This window comes from Gymnoscopelus braueri, assembly GCF_963280865.1.
Source record: "Gymnoscopelus braueri genome assembly, chromosome: 17".
In the NCBI taxonomy this organism is placed as follows: Eukaryota; Metazoa; Chordata; class Actinopteri; order Myctophiformes; family Myctophidae; genus Gymnoscopelus; species Gymnoscopelus braueri.
The window spans coordinates 23,992,317-24,011,293 of record NC_137617.1 but is presented as its reverse complement, the minus strand read 5'-3'; the positions used below and the strand labels follow the sequence as shown (position 1 = coordinate 24,011,293).

General features: G+C 40.2%; 2 protein-coding genes across 3 annotated transcripts; one reads left to right on the top strand and one right to left on the bottom strand.

Moving 5' to 3' along the window:
* Positions 1 to 3,425: 3,425 nt before the first annotated feature.
* eif2ak1 (eukaryotic translation initiation factor 2-alpha kinase 1) lies at positions 3,426 to 17,594 on the top strand. 2 transcript variants are annotated; one of them, XM_080454867.1, is made up of 15 exons: positions 3,426 to 3,826; positions 5,724 to 5,891; positions 6,190 to 6,326; positions 7,061 to 7,104; positions 7,206 to 7,305; positions 7,845 to 7,925; positions 8,024 to 8,117; positions 8,217 to 8,265; positions 8,866 to 9,256; positions 10,357 to 10,465; positions 11,596 to 11,702; positions 15,314 to 15,428; positions 15,620 to 15,699; positions 15,835 to 16,068; positions 17,260 to 17,594. In XM_080454867.1, exons 1-15 carry the CDS (start codon positions 3,652 to 3,654, stop codon positions 17,383 to 17,385), a joined length of 2,010 nt encoding a protein of 669 aa, XP_080310993.1. In that variant the 5' UTR covers positions 3,426 to 3,651; the 3' UTR covers positions 17,386 to 17,594. The 2 variants fall into 2 exon arrangements, with proteins under 2 accessions (XP_080310993.1, XP_080310994.1); XM_080454868.1 differs by lacking the exon at positions 3,426 to 3,826 and adding an exon at positions 5,351 to 5,477.
* LOC308104453 (ankyrin repeat domain-containing protein 61-like) lies at positions 10,687 to 15,387 on the bottom strand. Its single transcript, XM_080454869.1, has 5 exons — positions 14,482 to 15,387; positions 14,034 to 14,128; positions 13,553 to 13,724; positions 12,974 to 13,174; positions 10,687 to 12,456 (listed from the first exon to the last, which is right to left on the bottom strand). The coding sequence occupies exons 1-5, from the start codon at positions 14,650 to 14,652 to the stop codon at positions 11,809 to 11,811; spliced, it is 1,287 nt and encodes a 428-aa protein (XP_080310995.1). The 5' UTR covers positions 14,653 to 15,387; the 3' UTR covers positions 10,687 to 11,808.
* Positions 17,595 to 18,977: the final 1,383 nt, after the last annotated feature.

The following is an 18,977-nucleotide window of genomic DNA, read 5'->3' as shown; positions in this document are numbered from 1 at the left end:
ACTGAAGGGGTCGCAGAGGAGACGGGGTCAGTCAACCAGTGTCAAATGATCCTAAAGATTAGCAGGAGTTGCAGTATGTTATGAACACTACAGCAAATCTCTCTGTCCTCTGAGCCTAAAAAGCTTGGTCTTGGAATGGAACAGCAAGCCTCTTACAGCTCATTTCTTTCTACAAACATCTTGTTTTCCCTTGATGACGACCATCGATTATAGCAGTGGTTCCCAAACTGGGGGTCCCCAAATTATTTTGGTGGGGGTCCCTACTCCTAGATGATTATCTTAATGTGCAACATTGTTTTCTCACTTAACAGTAAACAAACCAACATGCAGTATAGGTGTGTACAGGGTATCTGCATATTTCTAAAGTGACAATTTAGGGACTTTTAAGACCTTTTTAATACCAAATTGTCAAATATTATGTAAGAAAGAGGCAAACATTATGGTCTACAAGCTCACAACGCCTCGAGGCGTTGTGAGCTTGTAGATCGGCTACTTTCACAATATTTATCTGCGGAACAGAGTCAAACTAAATGTAATGCCTACAATTCCTACTGTCTCATGGTTATGTGATCTCTCATTACATTTTCAAGCATGTAGAAAAGGCATGCTGGAAAGCATGTTCACATATAGCCTGCCCTACACAATCACTATAAAGAAAACTATAATTATTTTACTACTGCGACATGTTGTGTTGCTCTAAGCATTAAGACAAAAAAGTTAAGAGGTGCAGTTATGTAAATGTTTCTGACTATGCGCCTCGACACAGCAGCAACGAGAAAGATAATCCCAGTCTGACTTTACCAGGAGCAACACTTTTCTCATCAGACCATACAGGAGCGGGTGTGCAATCAATCACAAAGTAGATTTATTAGCAATCATTCACTGTAGTAATTATACTGCTGTAAATGATGCATCCTGCCCTGTGAGGAAGCTGAACTAGTCGCATCACCCCAGTCCTCCACTCCACCACCTTAATGTGATGTTGTGTGTTTGTCCTCTCCAGCTGCTGAATTCAGCCCATTTCAGTACCAGTGATGTGTCAGGACTCCACGCTAAGCTGGACAGGGAGAAAGAGGTGATACTCAATTCTTTGTTTTCAGATGGATTTCTTCATATTTTTGTTACTGTGGATTGAACATCAGAGTGCATTCTATCTGATTTTATTTAGGTTGCAGTAATACAATCCAGTAATCTATTCTCTTTTTTTTTCAACTCCAGGTGGAGCACCAGAATAGTCAGCCAGAGATCCTTATCCAGGCGTCATCTCAAAACTCTACTACTGTAACTCCCTCCTTACTGGCCTCCCGACATGCTCACTTAAGCCCCTCCAAATGATCCAGAATGCCGCAGCACGCCCGGTCTTCAACCAGCCAAAATGTTCACGTCTCGCACCTTTTCCACTCCCTCCATTGGCTCCAATTTGCTGGCTCCCAGTTGCTGCCTGCACAGAGCACAAAACACTGATGTTGGCCTACAAGGCAACCAAAGGCATGGGACCCCTATACCTTCAAAGCCTGATCCAAACCTACAACCCCTCTTGCTCACTCAGATCAGTTAACGCAGGAAAGCTGTCTGAACCTTTCCTAAAACCCCCGGGACAACGCTCCACACATCCCAGACTCTTCTCCCTCTGGCTCCCAAACTGTGGAACAAACTCACCATTGCAGTCAGAACTGCAGAGTCACTCCCAAAGGTGGGAGTGAGGTGGAGCCTTCAGACTCCACCTCACCCCCTAGGCTAGGGGGTCCCTAGCACTTCACTCTCCCTGTACCCCTTCCTGCCACCTTCTGCCTCCCTTCATGCTAGCCACTGACCAAGACATTCGTTCTTATGTTTTTGTTACTTAGGCTTGTTTTTCTTGACAATGTTAAGAATGTAATTTAGATAGCAGGTTATTTAAACAGATACTAGGTTCATTGTTTACCTGGTATCACATAGTTTCATTGTACAATTTTTGTTACTATATTGTTTAGACTGGTTTACCTGTGATCCTAGTTTACTAAGGCACTACTGTCTCTGCATTTGTATGCGTTTACCTTGCTTATTGTAAGTTGCTCTGGATGACAGCGTCTGCTAAATGCCTAAATAGTCGTTGTAAATTGAAGCAATTTAAACTGTGTGTTTTAATATCTTCTCATGCACTTTTAAAGAAGCATCATTCCAATCCGTATACAACTCAGACATTGTATGTCTTGATTAATTGAATACATAGGACCACAATGGAAACAAATCCTCCGGGCTCTTTTTGTGTTATTGTATAACCGTACCTTTTTTGCAAACTGTTAAACCTTCGGGGTCGAGACACCCTTCCTTGACCTTTTAAGATGGTGTTAATGTTGGAAATTCGTGTACAAGAGTCAGGTAGTTAATTATTTTAGTAAATTATTATGGACAGGAGGTGGCGGTGTTGCACACATTACGCCTAATGGTGTTGGGCAAATTGCATTGAGTCCAAGGCACTGAATGGAGTTGAATACTATAGTAACCATCTAATCAGGTTATTCCATAAGATGGGTGCAATATGTTCTTTTTAAATAAAGCAGCCTATTAGATATTGCACCACTTTAAACACCAGAACATGTTTTCCCACCGACCTATCATTGTCTCCTTCAATTCTGATCTGCCCAACAACAACATTGCTGTATAAGCCTAGCCTACACTATTGGTAGCATACAAACATTTGACGTTTCTATAAATATATAACAGCATGAAACTTATGTTAAACCGTGTTTGCTCATGCACTTTTAAAGTATGCATTTCTGATGAATTGAGTACAATGTCATTTGTTATCATTTTAGCATGACTTTTCAATATACTACTTTTACTGTCAATTGTGTTTAATAAAGTATTCAATCAAGTATTCAATCCAATCTGTATACAACTCAGACCACCAGGAGTGGGCTTGAGCCCTGTGGGCCGCCTGAGTGAGGCTAGCCTTTTCTATGTCGAACACAAGGCCAGGCACTTTGTTTTGTGCACAATGCAAGTGTATATAAAGTAAAACGGAATATAATAAACGAATACAAAATATAGATAAATAAAAATCCTAGGCGTAATACTATTTATATATTTTAAAAAAAAAATACAATTATGGGAAGATTTAATTTATCTATGGTTCAACTTTGTTTAAAGAACAATAGGCATAACTTCAGAAACTATGAATAAAAAAAAACATTTTCTTGAAAGGAACTAGATAGCTGTTTGTATGCGAAGAAGTGGAATCCTCAAAATGTTAAGACATTTCAATGATTTCATCATCTGTCCCCCTGACCTACGCTGGCCAATGCGGAGTAGAGAGTTAGGGATCTTCTTTGGTGTTTCGACCAGGTAGGCGTGGTTGTACAGGACGCAGCAGTGCACGCTTCAAGACGTAACCACGCCTAGCTGGTCGAAACACCAAAGAAAGAGGGAGTCCCGATGGATCATGGCGGCCGACACTTGACTCGCTGTACTTGTATGGGCAAGCGGTTCACTTTTCCTGTTATTTATATCACTGAAAATCGAAATATAGAAACGCATGAGGCATGACCAACCCTGGATAAAGTGTCGGGTCTGGACTCAAATATGTACGTAGCTCTTGTCGTCTTTCATTTTTGTTTAAAAAATAACTCCTTCTTCACCCCGGCGTAAGTAACCACACAACGTATAGCAATGTACCGCTCCACTACATCAACAGCTGAAGGGTTCAGGTTGGAGGAATGTTCTAGTAGTGGAAGTAATAACAGCAACCTCTTGATTCACCGCAACTTTACAACCACCAGAAGACACGAGGCCAGTGTGTTCAGTCTGACAAGCGAAGAGGAGGAGGAGGAGGTTCAGTTTGATAGTAAGTACAGTATATGATGAGTAATAGTACAGTTACAGTAGCTTGTTGCTGTTTGGTGATTGACCAGACTTCACCTTTGACGGCGGTGGGTGGAGTCAGTGGGGGGCCCACTGACAGCTGTCACTCACAATCTATAATCACCTTGACAATAGACTCAGTGGTGGAAAAAGTACTCGCATGTTTTACTTAAGTAAAAGTACCAATACTGCAATGTAGAAATACAAGTAAAAGTCTGGAATTCAAAATGTACTTGAGTAAAAGTACAACAAAAGTATTTGTATCAAAATAGAAAGTTATTATGTTGAGTAAAAGTACAATATTTGCCTCTGAGATGTAGTGGAGTAGAAGTAAAAGTACTGAAAATTGGAAATACTCCAGTAAAGTAAAAAATACCTCAAAATTGTACTTAAGTACAGTACTTGAGTAAATGTACTTAGTTACTTTACACCACTGCACAAATACACTCCAAAATAGCAGATCTACTTAAGCTCAGATTGAACTTAAGCTCACAAAGCATGCTGCAAGGCCATGTAAGCATGTAGATCTGGAAAAACTGGTGGTGCATGGAATTAGCAAACCCAAATGTAATTGTTTTCAAGAAATGTAGCCTTGTAACACTTGACAACACATAAAGGCATAGTAGTATGTACACCCTGGATTAGTGTGGTGGTGTTTACCTGCAGAAACACTCCCTCTAGTACCATAACAACATTGACAACAGGAGAGGGCCATGTGTTTCTGTACTATATATACTATACCTTTAATTCCTGATACAGTGTTTGTGAATATCAGTAGCTGCAGGAAATACACTTCCTGTCAGCGACACAAGCTGTTCCACAGGAACGCAAATATACTGAAAATGTCTATTAATAGTAGATGAGGTCTATCAAGATTTAGATAAGTTATCAAAGGAGAATAGAATTAAGTCCAATATTTGTCAAACTCTCTCAAAGCTTGAAAAGAGCAATAGCACACTGTAGCTACACTCTAGTTAGTCTAAAGAATGAATAACTACAAAAATAAATAAACACAAAGCCCTGTTTTCTGTTCTAGTTAAAATGCCCACATCCTGGTTAACCTCAGTCACAGTGTCCCTGATCAGAAACGTTTTAGCTTTACGTAATTTCTTCTACTGTCAATGGATGAATACATCCATTTTTTTTTTAAAAGGTAGGGCATGCACATCCACACAGTTCTTTAAACACTGTGCTGGACCCAAAAATAATCAAGTGAAGAAAAATGGAATGTCTGCTCACGATAAACTGCCATCTAAGTCCCTGTGTGCCACATTTGCAATAATGATGAAATATGAGAGAGACGGGACAGTAATGTTAGAGGCTTGAGGAGCTAAAGTAGAAGTCGGAACAGCCCCCTTTCCCCCTTTCTGGCACACTGCCCCGTCTCGTCATTTGGTTTCAGTGAAGGGTAGGTGGAGAGCGCCTGTGTGTGCACTGGCCTTGGCAGATAAGCATTACCACTGAGCACTCCCCCATATGCATAAACAAGATGCTCTCCTAACATTCACCGCTGTGGAGGTGAATTGGAGGATTGTATTCGATATTGCTCTGTGTTCTTTTATATTGCATAAAGAAACAAATGGACCTGTGTGAAAAACACATTGTTGAATTGATAGTAAGAGCTATTGTTAAAGGTAAGTTAGCTGTGTGTTTCATAGAGTATATAATATTCATAATCATAACTTAAACACTTTGTTGATTGTTATTGTTATGTATGTTATTGCTAGAGTTTTGGGTGCTGTAAATTAGCATTTCATGATCAGAATTGTATTTAAAAAAGGAGGAAACAAAAGTGAAAACACAGCACAATCTATACTTATCTTTGACTTCACCAAAATGATGTTTCCCTTTTCCGGATATTCTCCTATTTGTGCTTTCAGCTACTGACACTGATGACAGCCGTGAGGTTCTGATGACTGGGAGGCACTACCCTTCCATTCAAGAATTTGCTTCGGCGATTCCCAACCAGCTTCTCCTGGGTTCTCTGCTAGAGCACCTGTGTGTTGTCTATGAGCGCGACCCGACCCGCTCACACATGCTGTTCAAAGGTAACCCCCCCATGGACAGAAATTATCCTTATTCTTATATGTTGTTGGCTGTCTTGAGATGAGTTATTTGTGTCCTTCAAAGTATGTATTTTAATGCTGCCTTTATATTACATTTTCTATGTTCTATCATATAATTACAGAACAATCACTATTGAGTGCCATTTCCAGTTTACCATAATGTGCTTTTTTATATACAAGTCTATGAAAGGATTTAAATCACATAAGAAGAACAGTCTTTTATTTTCTCATAGCATTTATGTCGTTTTGTGCCCTCACCCCTCTCCTCTCTCTTGAATAGCCATTGGCCAACGTTTAGCTGCCATGAACCTCCTCTCCCCTCTGGCCATCAGCGATGAGTTCAGCACCATCAGACTCCAACACAACAGGGCCTTCACTGAGCTGCTGCATGCAGCCAGCTCCTCACTATTGACACAGGTAACTGGAGGCATAACTTATGTAGACATTGACAAAGGCATCCTACCATCATACCAGTTTTATGCTAACCTTTCAAATAATTAAAGCTTATGAGTTGGTTACATTTCCATCAGCTGGGCTGAATTGCATAAATTGTCTTAACATGGAATATAATATACTGCTATTTATTACCAAATATCCTCATCCTCATCAACAAAACATTTTCTGCTTCAAGCTATTGTAACAATTATTTTGCAATATTCAGGAAGTTATATTGACATTTACTAGTATTGTTGTTTTCACAAAAATGCAAAACAAAGTCTCTTCTGGAGTAGTAACAGTAGTAGGATGGCTGCAAGCAGTTTTAACTTCTCATTCAAGTTTTCTCCTACTTCTAGTATCTGTTGCAATACCATCTCTGGTATGACAGTTATTTAGAGTTGACTTGATACCTTGAACAAGTATGTACTGTATTTGGCTTATTTTGGTTGAGTGCTTGCTTACTGTATTGGCATGGGTGATAGAGGAAAGGGGGGGGTTGGGTGAGATAGAGTGAGTTATCAAGTGACCGCCTCCCATCATCACAGATGTTTCATTGATGCGTCTAGAATAGTCAACACAACAGTAAAAATGTTGCTGCTAATGTCCGTCCCCACACACTTATTTCCCTGCTTTCCCTGTTGATCATATTATGCTGTCAGAACTTACTTCTGTAGTATAGACACAATGCTCATCTTACTCTCATTGTCTCATAGGATCCACAGCTTCTTGGCACAGACACTCAGGAGCTCACTGTAAGGTAAGTACCACTATTTGTTTGTTTCTTTGCTCAATTACTGATTGATCTCGCAGTGGTTGTAAGGAATATGTCTATGAGATATTCTTTTCTATTTCCCACAGACCCAAAGAGGGACTATTCCAACCACAGACATCACGATATCTCAGCGAGTTTGAAGAGATATGTAGACTTGGGAAAGGATCCTATGGCAAGGTTTTTAAGGTAGTTCATCCACTCCGCTCCGTTCCTTTAAAGATGCAATTCGTAACTTTCATGTCCAACCTGAGATTCGAACCCTGGTCCCCTGTGCAAGCGCTGAAGTTTCTGCCACTGAGCTAATTAGATTACTTACTCATGGGAGAAATTGAATTTGGACTTTAAGGCAATACCGCTTGTCCACCAAGATAAGATAAGACCTTTATTGATCCCACCGGGGAAATTCAGTCGCCAAAGGCAATACAGCAGATAAGATACAGTTACAGCCTTGGACAAGAAAAGTATTGTAGATGGGACCAACAGTGGTCCTACCCGATCACAGGAGGTTCTCAATATAAGAGCAGGGAGACCAAATACAACCACAGCAGTTGTGCTAGTTATATTGTATTGACATACATGTTATACTACATATAATATTTTGTTAATCCAAAAAAAGTTATTTATTGCACTTGGCAGGATTTGTGTGCACCAACTGAAACTCCTTCATTCTGCATCCAACACTGAAACTAATTTTCTTTTTTACTGCTGTCTGTTTATTTTTCTAGGTTACAAATAAGTTGGATGGACAGAATTATGCTGTGAAGAAAATTCTCATTAAGAGTGTGTCCAGGGAGGACTGCATGAAGGTGGGATACTTGCTAAATTACTGTGGTTGTGAGTGTCAGGTAATGCTTAAAAGCAAACGTCTACAGTGAATACATGTCTCTATCTATCTTGACTGCAGGTCCTCAGGGAGGTTAAGGTATTGTCCAGTTTACAGCACGTGAATGTGGTAGGCTATCACACTGCCTGGATGGAGCATGTTCAGCCTGCGTTATGTGAGTTGCATCCTGTTTCAGTTTACACATTTCTTGTAGTGTGATGATATGGTGCACTAAATCAGGGAAACTTTAATTTGTGAACTGTTTCTGTTCCAGCCTCTCAGCCTGTCCTGCCATCACTGGAATCACCTGCAACGCAAGAAGGGTAAGATGACAATAATAATAATAATAATAATAATAATAATAATAATAATAATAATAATAATAATAATAATAATAATAATAATAATAATAATAATAATAAAAAAGCTTGGAGAACAGAAATGCAAAGTCAAATAAATAAACAAAGACTAGCACAAAATACAAAGTGTAGTTGGCTGCACCCTCCCTAAGACCAACCTGTAATAATTATCATAATAATAATTTGGCCCGAACTCCTTTGCTGTATTTGTCACTGTTTATTTGCATATACAGTGAAATGTGGTATCTGCATCTAACCCATCCTAAGTATCAGGAGTAGTAGTCGCTACAGAGGGACACTTTGACATGTAGGTCTGGTCCGGGACTTGAACTGGGGACCTTCTGATTCCCAGGCAGGCGGCATTTCTAATCACTCAGCTATGGCTGCCCTGTACCCAGTAGGGGTCAGCAGTGAGCCAGTGACAGGGACTATACACTTTGGGAATTGGCATGACTAAACTGGGAGAAAAATGAAGAAATGGAACAAAGAAAAATAAAGATTCTTTAAGTTTAAAGGTAGTCTAAATAAAGTTTGTGTAACTTGATGTTCATCTTACCTTCATAGCACTGATGAAAGCCATGATGACAGTGGTGGTTCATCGATAGTCTTCCAAAACGCCAGTCACTCCGAGCTGGATGCTGCTATAGCCGCCAATGGAACTCCAACAGAAACAGTCTCGGTTAAAGCCTTAGTTTCAAGCCCGGATCAGGGCCAGGTGCTGTATCCCAAAACGATGTGTCGCATCCCAGAGCACTACGTCCCCTGTGCGTTCCTGGGTGAGCAGCAGCATGGACCAGTGTCGCCTTCTGCCTGTCCCGCAGTGGTCTGGGATGACTCAGACCCGTCAGAGGAGGACTCCAGCAAGATGAGAGCGGAGCTGAACAACAACTCCTGCTTTGGCATGGAGTGTCAGCAATGGCTGGATAAACAAGCAGCTAGAAGTTCTTTCAATGAGGTAGGCCATCCACTTCACAGATACTAATTTGTGATTAGTAATTTAACTCACAGAGTAAATGTAATCAAAGTGACCACCCGGTACTCGTAGGTCCATTTAGGATTTTACTGTGTATGAGACACATGAGACATACACCGATGTTGATCTGATATTGTTCCATTGAACTCGGGCTTTGTCACTTTTAGTTTTAGTGTTTTATTTCATTTTATTTTGAAGAATGTGTTTAACCCATTAAGACCTGTGGCCGATTCTACAAATGCCTTAAAAATAGCAGATGTACAAGCTCGCTGCGTGGCACGAAGTGACGCGCTGTGAGCTTGTATATCTGCTGTTTTTGAATAGCCAACGTAAAAATCTAAAATGACACGGACGCTTTCCCGGTTTAAATTAGTTAATAAAATTACCACCATCATTTTGAAAATATTACCCATTTTGGTTGGGTCTTTGCATATCATCTGATGGATTATAATGTGAAATCTTCTGGGTCCACTTTCAACTATATCAATACATATACTATTGTCCATATTCAAGGTGGTTAATCACTGAAATACAACAAAATACTAAAAGAGAAAATTGTGAAATTACTATTGTAAATACTCTAAACATCTTTTTTCAGAATTGACTATCTAGTACACATACTCAAGTAGAGCTAAAATGCTCTCCAAATTGACCAAAACAGCTACTTAAGTACAGTAACTAGGGTGCTTTCCTAACACTGTCTGCAATAAAATCCATGTTATTGGTTGATGTTGTGTTATGTGAGCAGGTACTTAAAGCTACACTATGTCACTTTTTTTAGTGTAGACATTTGAATTGTTACCTTCTATTGAGACATTTAGATCCTGTGGTAGGGTCTGAAACTAGTTCACCACCAGTGACCAGCACTGGTTGACAAGTGGTACTGCATAAGAAGGTGTGCTTTATTACCTCAGTGGTAAGAATTTCAGCTCTTGGCGTGGGGGACCCGGGTTTGAATCTCGGGTTGGACATGAAAGTGCAGCTTTAAATGTCCATGCATGTTATTGGTTGATGTTGTGTCATGTGTGCAGGTACTAAATTGTCCATCCACGTTATTGATTAACGTTGTGTCATGTGTGCAGGTCCAATTCCATCTGATGCTCTACATCCAGATGCAGCTGTGTGAGCACTCACTGAAAGACTGGATCTTAGAGCGGAACGCCAGGTCCACAGACGAACTCGCCTCTAGATGTAATTATTCTGCTGCAACTCAATAACAAATGCATGCACACAAAAACCACACACACGCAAATGTGAGCAGAGCAGGGTCAGCTAAATATTTTCTTTACTTACTTATATTATAATTAAAAACATGGCAGATAAAGACCTGAAGTGCACCCGCAAAGCATCCAATCAATTCAATTGTGGGTTTATTGTGAACTACTACTTACAACGGGTAGTTCTGAAAAAGCATTTTTATTGGTCAAAGTACACTCTCTAGCCGTACTCACATTACAAAGCACACCTCAGCCATGCTCAATCATCACTGTAAATATCACTCAGCCAAACAGAAATGTCAACGCATATCTAAGGATAAGATGATAGATTGATCCCGCAACAGAAATTCAGATGTTAGAGCAGCAATAGCAGTAAGAGTGAAAGGTACAGATAAGAGAAGAGTCGAGCACTAAACCAAGATGAAGAAGAAAATAAATAAAAATAAAGATCAGATACAATAAAATAAGCTTAAATTCCGGTACTAGATGTCTGCAATGAGCCTCTGAATGAGGTCTCTTACTTTCTTTTTTGCCTTCCTTTTTTTGCGCAGTCTATAAATAGATATAAATGTACTGTGAATATGTCATTGAATATTGATATATACAGTATGTACATCTATCACTATAGGCCTACATGTGTTGCCAATGGATATGTACAGTCTATCAACAATAAGTATGGATGGATGTGGATAAATATATAAAGTTTTATCAACAATGAGTATGTCTTCGGTGTGTAAGGACTAGTACTTCACAAAAGTGCTAGTTTTCGTCATTGATTGATTGATTGATTGAAAATTTTATTAGGCAAAAAAAAAGTTAAACATCACAATTACATTTAGAATACTTTGTCTAAAAGGTCCGTCCAAAAAAGTCCTTGCGGTCTTGTTTCCATTGAAGTCATGAAATATATATGTTCAGATTTTGCTGAATAATGTAAAAAAAAAAAGACTGTTAGCTTTTTTGTTGGTAACCATTGTATAATCGTGATGCTGTGATGATTATGGAACAAATTCTTAACTGTGATGGCAATAACAACAGTATGAAGAACATCCTGTAGTGTAATATTGTTTAATTGTGAGATTAATCTGTTGTGTTTATTTTCAGGTCCCTATGGGGGTGTGGACAAAGAGCACACTCTCGGCCTTCTGAGGAAAATACTGGAAGGGGTGGAATACATTCACTCCAGGGGGATCATGCATAGAGACTTGAAGGTAACGTGCTTCTGCATGTCGGGTGAATTTAATGTAATCTGGCTGTGAAAGGTCACACAAGGTTATATTTATGTCCATATTGATGTCATCGTCTGCGCAGTCAACATCACGTTGACGCAGCGTATTGAGGTCTAGGCAGAGGACTGCCAAAGAAGTTATTGAAAGTATTAGCATCCTCTGTCATAAAAGTTATGTGCTTAGTTTCCCAGCAGCTGAAGACAAAGTCATAAACCCTCCAGGGCAGGATTCTTCTCAGCTCCTCACTCTGGACCCCGCCATGGTTTAGATAGATGTGATTCCTGCATGTGTCCTGGAGGCTCCTGGGCTGCCGAGTCATGCTCAGCAGCTGGTCTCTTTGCTTTGAGAACTGTGGCTGCCTCAGGGCGTATGGCAGCCGCCGGTCTCGGTTGTAGAAAGTGAGCGGGGCCGTCAGGCCGAGGAGCTTTGCAAGCAGAGAGCCGTTCCTCACGTTTGTCGCGTGGTCCAGGAACAGATACAGGCAGCTCTCCCCCACTGGGGTCAGTCTGTTGACGTCAGCGCCGTGCCTCAGCAGTAGGTCCACCATCTCCTCCTTGGCCCAGCTGCAGGCCTCCTGCAACGCTGTCCTGCCAGCCTGGTTCACCGCGTCGACCACAGCCCCCTGCTCCACGAGCTCAGAGATGCAGCTCGTGTCGGCGTCCAGCGTCCTGGTGCTCCGCGTGGTCGCCGCCGTGACAGCCATGTGTAGCGGGGTGTTACCCGACGATGTCACGACCTTTAAAACCAATCATGGTGTTAATGTAATACAAAGTATGTAATAGGATTTCAACCAGAATTTCAACAACATAGTTAACCACATGAACCCTAGCGTCCCTGTTCTGGGCATGTGATCAAATGGGATCATTCAGCGGAAGTAGCCAATCTACAAGCTCACAAAGCATTGTCTTGCATTGTGGGCTTGTAGATCGGCTATTTTGACGTAGAGGGTAAAAGGAGGGGGCCTAGTATGGACCCCTAGGGGGCTCCGGTCAGTCAAGTATTTTGGGTTTAAGTGGAAACTTGAAGCAAATGATAAAGCAAAGCAAAGATGAGCAAGTCACAGTTGAATCCAGATGAGAAGAATTTAAGAGATAACTGAAATGTAACTACTATGCATTACTGTATGTAAGAGGTGTTTATCGCCTACATACACACTGCAAAGTTACAATTCTGAAGCACTCAATTTGCACAGAACTCATATGTCCAAACATACTGTAATAATACAAACAAAGGTTGAAGGACGTGACACTAACCGCGTGAACGTCTGCTTGGAGCCTGATCAGGCTGGTTATAATGTCTCTGCAGAGGGTCCCAGAGGCCATGTGCAGGGCCGTCATCCCAGCGCTGTCCACTGCGTTGATCTCGGCACCGTAGCTGGCCAGGATGTGGATGGCGGGCAGAGCCGCATAGTGCACAGCCAGGTGGAGAGCTGTCTGGTGGCGCTGGCTCTTCACCTAAAATAAGATCACATCCGACGGGAAGATTAGACAAAGTACTGACAGGTTGATGATGAAACTCACAAAATTGTTTTGTAAGATTTTTCCAGAGTTTGCCTATATTTAATCACTTGACCGCCAGCTTTGGAATAGTGCTAATTCTTAGAAAAGTGTGTCTGGTGGTCAGAGACTCATAATCAGAGCAGGGTCTGAGGTTTTCTCCCTTCATCCAGTAGACAAGAGGGTCTATCAACAGCTGTGTTGATACTGTAGACAATGTGTTCTGTTGATGTGTCCCTCCCTGGACAACCCAACTGCTCATGCTATTCTGAATACGGATGTCTCCTAAAAGCTCATAATGTAGAACTGCACAGTCAGTGACTTTATGAAACTGACCTCGGCATTAATGTCAACCCCATGGTCACAGAGGATGCGGAGGCAGGCCTCAGACCGCAGCTGCATGCTGTTCACAACAGCCTGGAACCTGGAGGATGACTTGGGCCAGGCGTTTTGGATACACGGCCAACTGATAATCGCCAGGTGCAGGGCATTGCGGCCGTAATTGTCCCTGTGAATGGTAGAGAGATAAGATGGTTGAAACCTATGCGGAAGTATCAGTGAAGAAAGATGCACTCAACCATTTAGCTGGAATAAAGCCAGTGAAATGTGTGTCGCTGTACTAGGAGACACTTTTCACAAGTCAGAATTAAAAGAAGGTTGTGTTTTTAAATGCTCCAAAGGAAGCTATATTTACATCTCAGTATAAGTGGTGGTGGTGTATGTCCCACACATTTAAAAGTTAGCTACTTTAAATCCTTTGTAATACTGGCACGTGTTAATACATCCGGGAATATATTCATGTGTGTACTGTAGCCACCTCAACTCAGGATCCGCCCCAGCTGACAGGAGGCACTTCATGCTCTTTACTCTTCTGTAGCATGCGGCCAAATGAAGGGGAAGGATAGGTGGCCCCTGAGGCAATGCAAGGCAAGACGAGACAGGTTTGATGGTAGTCAAATATTCAGAATATGTGTTTAACAGGAATAGAAAAACAGTTTGGCTCATGATTCAAATTAGTATTATAGTATTGTGTATTCTTTCAAATGTAAAATAGTTTTCTTAGACTTCACTGCTTCACCAGATAAGAAACATTATTATGAAATTATGCATAGTCAGCTTTCATGTATATCTATAGTTGGATGATATCTTGCAACATACAATATAGGCTACAGCAGGTACTTTAATCCATTTGACACTGTCTTCAAATATGTGAAATACTCTTTTCAATAGCAATATTTACAAGAACAAGAACACATTTTCCTTACCTTATGGATTACTTTAACGGATCCCCCGCATCTTATTTTTATGATAAGATTGCTCCCATGCTTTTTTGATATGTCGTCAATGCGTCCCAGATCTTCTTCCATAATTGCAACATAGAAATCATTGTCATAACATTGAATATGAGAGTCCTGGTCCTCGCTGTCGTCCAACATGATACTCGTTGCAGATCCTCTGTATGTTTGGAGTTGAAGACGTTAAGCTGTGGTGTCAAAAGCTGGTCGTTCTGGTTTTGAGCATGAGCATAATTTACTGACATGAGTGGCAGTTACATGGAGGGAAATGAGGAAGAGGAAATGAAGAAATAGACTTCACAGCTCAGCCTGTTTGTGGTATTGGGTGTTTTGCGTAACTTTACGACTTTATCATTGGGGTCACTTTGTCAATTTGATGCTCAACTGTGACATACACTCTTTCTGTTACAGCTGATAAATTTACTGACTTTGGGGTGAATTATGGGAACTGATAAGCTGAACTAGAGGTCTTGAGAGGCTGCCTGAGGTAGCTGAATTTAGACAGTAGTAACTGAGTTGTTGCTTTTGAGGAAAGATGTAATTAGTACTTAGTAGATGTTTACTAACCTGTTTCTGGAGTGCTGGACAATGCCTTAAACATAGAAATTGAAAAAGTAATCTGAGATGGTTTAAAATCTTAGCATTGTTGTCTTAGTGTATTTAAATACTTGGAGTATCGAATATTGTGAGCGCTCACGCGCATCACCTACAGCAAATGAAAATAAGGTGCTCCATGTTATGTAGAATGAATGTATTTCATGTTTATATACTTATATGGATTTTATTTTTGTCATTTTCACAGCCTAGGAACATTTTCCTTCATGGACATGACAGCCATGTTAGGATAGGAGACTTTGGCCTGGCTTGCAGGGATATAATAGTTGATGAATCGTTGCCTTCTTCCCTCCATGACACTGGTACGAAAAAGTTGCTGTATCCTATCCTTACGCTACTTTGAAAAATTGGCTCAGTAAATGCATTTCTAGATAGATAATAATTTGTATGATATGCATGGCTTGTGTGACAGTTGTATCCAAATGTATCTCCTGAAATCACCACTAGATGGTGCCACCCACATTTGTTTCACCGTTCATTTCTCATTTTACAGGCTCTTCACACACTACAGGTGTGGGAACATTTGTGTATGCTGCTCCTGAACAACTACAGGGCACCCATTATGATTCCAAAGTAAATATATCAAGTAGACACTATAATTGACATCAATGTACACACTGTAATATCAACTGTACCGTCTTCCTAACAGTAATTTATATGAAACTGTATTGAGTCTTTGCTTTAAAGTTGTTCATGTTGCTCTTCCAGTCAGATATGTACAGCATAGGAGTGGTAGCCCTTGAGCTTTTCCAGCCATTTGGCACAGAGATGGAACGAGTACGGACCCTCGAGAATCTCAGAGAAGGGAAAATCCCAGATGCCTTCTGCCAACGATGGCCAGTCCTGGCCAAGCACGTCACAAAGCTCACAAGCAAAGACCCCTCTGTCCGCCCCGATGCCACCCAACTCCTATGCAGTGAACTCTTCAGCAGTAAAGACATGGTATGGTATAGCCTTTCTATAATATGGTTTAGTTAGAGTATCTTTCAGTCAATGTGATTGCTTAAACTTGTATCTATGATGACTTTTACCATAAATGCCCTTCTGAATTAATATGTAACATACTATCCCAAATCTATGCACACATTTTTTTAATGTTTTTTTTTTTATAGTTGTAGTGATTTTGTGTAAACATAAAATAATAATAATAATGCACACTTAGTCTAAAATCCGTTCTAGCAGCAAACTGTAATTTGGTCGAAGAAGTGCTAGAGGAAAAGCCATGGGGGCACCAAAATCAGTAGGGTTCATCCTCGTTTAGTGCATCAAGTTTCATGGCAATCTGCTTGTCCATTAGATTTGGAGGTATTTGAGTGTGGAACTAGAGAAAAGGCCATTGGGTCACAAAAATCAATTGGGCCGCCCTTCAGTGAGCATGCATGCATTCAGCGAGTTTTTTGGGATCGTAATACTGAAAATCACAATGTAAAAATTCAATCATGTGGATCTCAGAAACATGGTAACAGCATGGCTCCAATGTGGATCTCGGACTTGATCTATGACGTACTGTATTACGTTTCAGCTCAATCAGAGCCCCTTTGACTTTCATTATAGAATTAAAGTTAAATAGTTTATAATATTAAGTATAAACCATATTTGAAAACAACTTTCAGCAAGGTACTTCTGTGGCTATAGATGATCAGTGGTTCTCAACCTTTTCAGGCCATGACCCCCCTAAATAATCATATTTGAACTGGGGACCCCCACCCTGACAAGTACTTGGAATTTCAGGACTTGAGGCATTACATTTAGTTTGATTCGGTTCCACAGATAAATGTTGTGAAAATAATATTATCTCTAATATTTGACAATTTGGCCAATGTCTGACCATTTGTTATAGTATAGTGTTGATTACTTTTTGGTCTTATTTATTATTATTATTCATTTTAGAGGTATTAGAGGAATATAAAAGTCCTTGAATTGGCACTTTAGAAATGTGCAGATACCCTGTATACACTTTTACTGTATGTTGGTGCGTTTACTGTTGAGTGAGAAAACAAGGTTGCACATTAAGCAAATCATCTTGGGACCCCCCAAAAATCATTTGGGGGTCCTGATCCACAGGTTGAGAACCACTGCTCTAGATGGCTAGACTCCTGCAGATCCATGCTGTAAAAATGTCTTCTCCTACAGGTTATCCATGGCTTGCAGAGGAGGGTGGAGGAACAGGATGAAGAGCTCATTCAACTACGGAGACAGATCAGTGAGCTTCAGACTCAGAGTTCACAAAACAACGTTGAAAACTCGGATAGGACCTGACCATAACGTCAACCACTTAAGAGACTATCAAAACCCTGCATTAATCAACCTCTGTACCTTTACAGAATTGTTTGACTTGGTGCTATAGTTGTTGAATGTGTGTCTGAGTGAGTGAGTGTATATATGTGTGTGTTCTCTATACCTGGAATGTGGATGTACAGCTTTTTAACTTTATTGAACTGTACAATAAAACATATTTATCTGGTTATTTGACCAAACATCCACTTGTGAAATTTATAAAGCTTGTCATATGCCATTTGTGGCAATTTGTAAAGTGTGAATTCAATAGGTTTCAATTTTACAGATAACGTTAATTAAAACAAATAACATAGATGAAAAGACTTAAACGGTGACAAAATACTTGATATAAACGTAAGTTTCGGCTGTGATTTTATGGATGAAATTACATGATAAGGGGGAAATTCCGCATTTTAGACAAAATGTCTAAATTGTACTCAATTAATATACGCTATATTTACCACACAGACCACTGTAGTACTGTACTGTACAGTGTGAGATTGGTGATATGTGTCGTATATTGGCCATTTGATCAGACAAGAAAAACACTATTCCATAACTATTCCCTAAGTGCAAGAACAACAAGGATCCAGTTTGAAAGAGGGTTTGTCCACAGAAATGCTTTTATTTCCACAGACGTGACACCTGCATTGCCAATCCACAGAGTGTACTTAAATCACAACAACATTGCACTTTATACAGACAGACATTTGACGTAGGACCCCTCCCAGTTCTCCTTCTTGACCACTCACAAACATTTTTTTTTAGAAACAAAAGGCTTCTTGGGGTGGTCCTTCTCAGTCAGCACAATGGATCACACAATCTGTCTTGGTTTTAACACATAACATTTATCTATCAAACTGCACTTTTACACAAGCTCATATTATGAAATCATTGTTTAACATCTTATTAGCTTCAATATAAGACCACACATATATGTATTCAACCTTGTATGAATGATTTAGACAAAAAGAGATGATTTAAATAGCATGACATTATTCCTTAGATTCAAGAAGAAAAGTTTACATGAAACTAACTGGTTTCTTCCACCAACCACATTTCACCAATGTTCATTCTTGTGTACTTACTACAACATAAGCTTTTACTGTGAAATAAGAATAATACAGTATGAATTCAATCTGGCTTTACCAGAGGTCTGTGAGGATAGAGAGAGAGATAACATATGCATTCACCTTAGCCATCACCTTGCATAAGGACAATAGTATTATAATCAGCCGCTTGGTAACAAAAGACTTGGCCCAGAGACTTGTTTTGGTTCACACTTAAAGCTAGGAGCTTCTGCTCCAGGACAAAGACCAGGATCTTAAAGGGTTGACTGATCAACACATCAATAGCAGATTCAAATTAAGGGGGTTTGTTGCCTGACTGTTAGTGACTGCCTTCTCACCCTCCTGACTCCAAAAGGTCACAATTTTCAGGCGAGGGCCTGAAAATTCCCACAATGTTATTAACCAATAATAAATATTACTTTAGATTTCCTAATCCATGTTTAATAGATACTTTTAGTCCTGGATATACCATATATGTTTAGAGATATAACGTTTCTAGCGCAC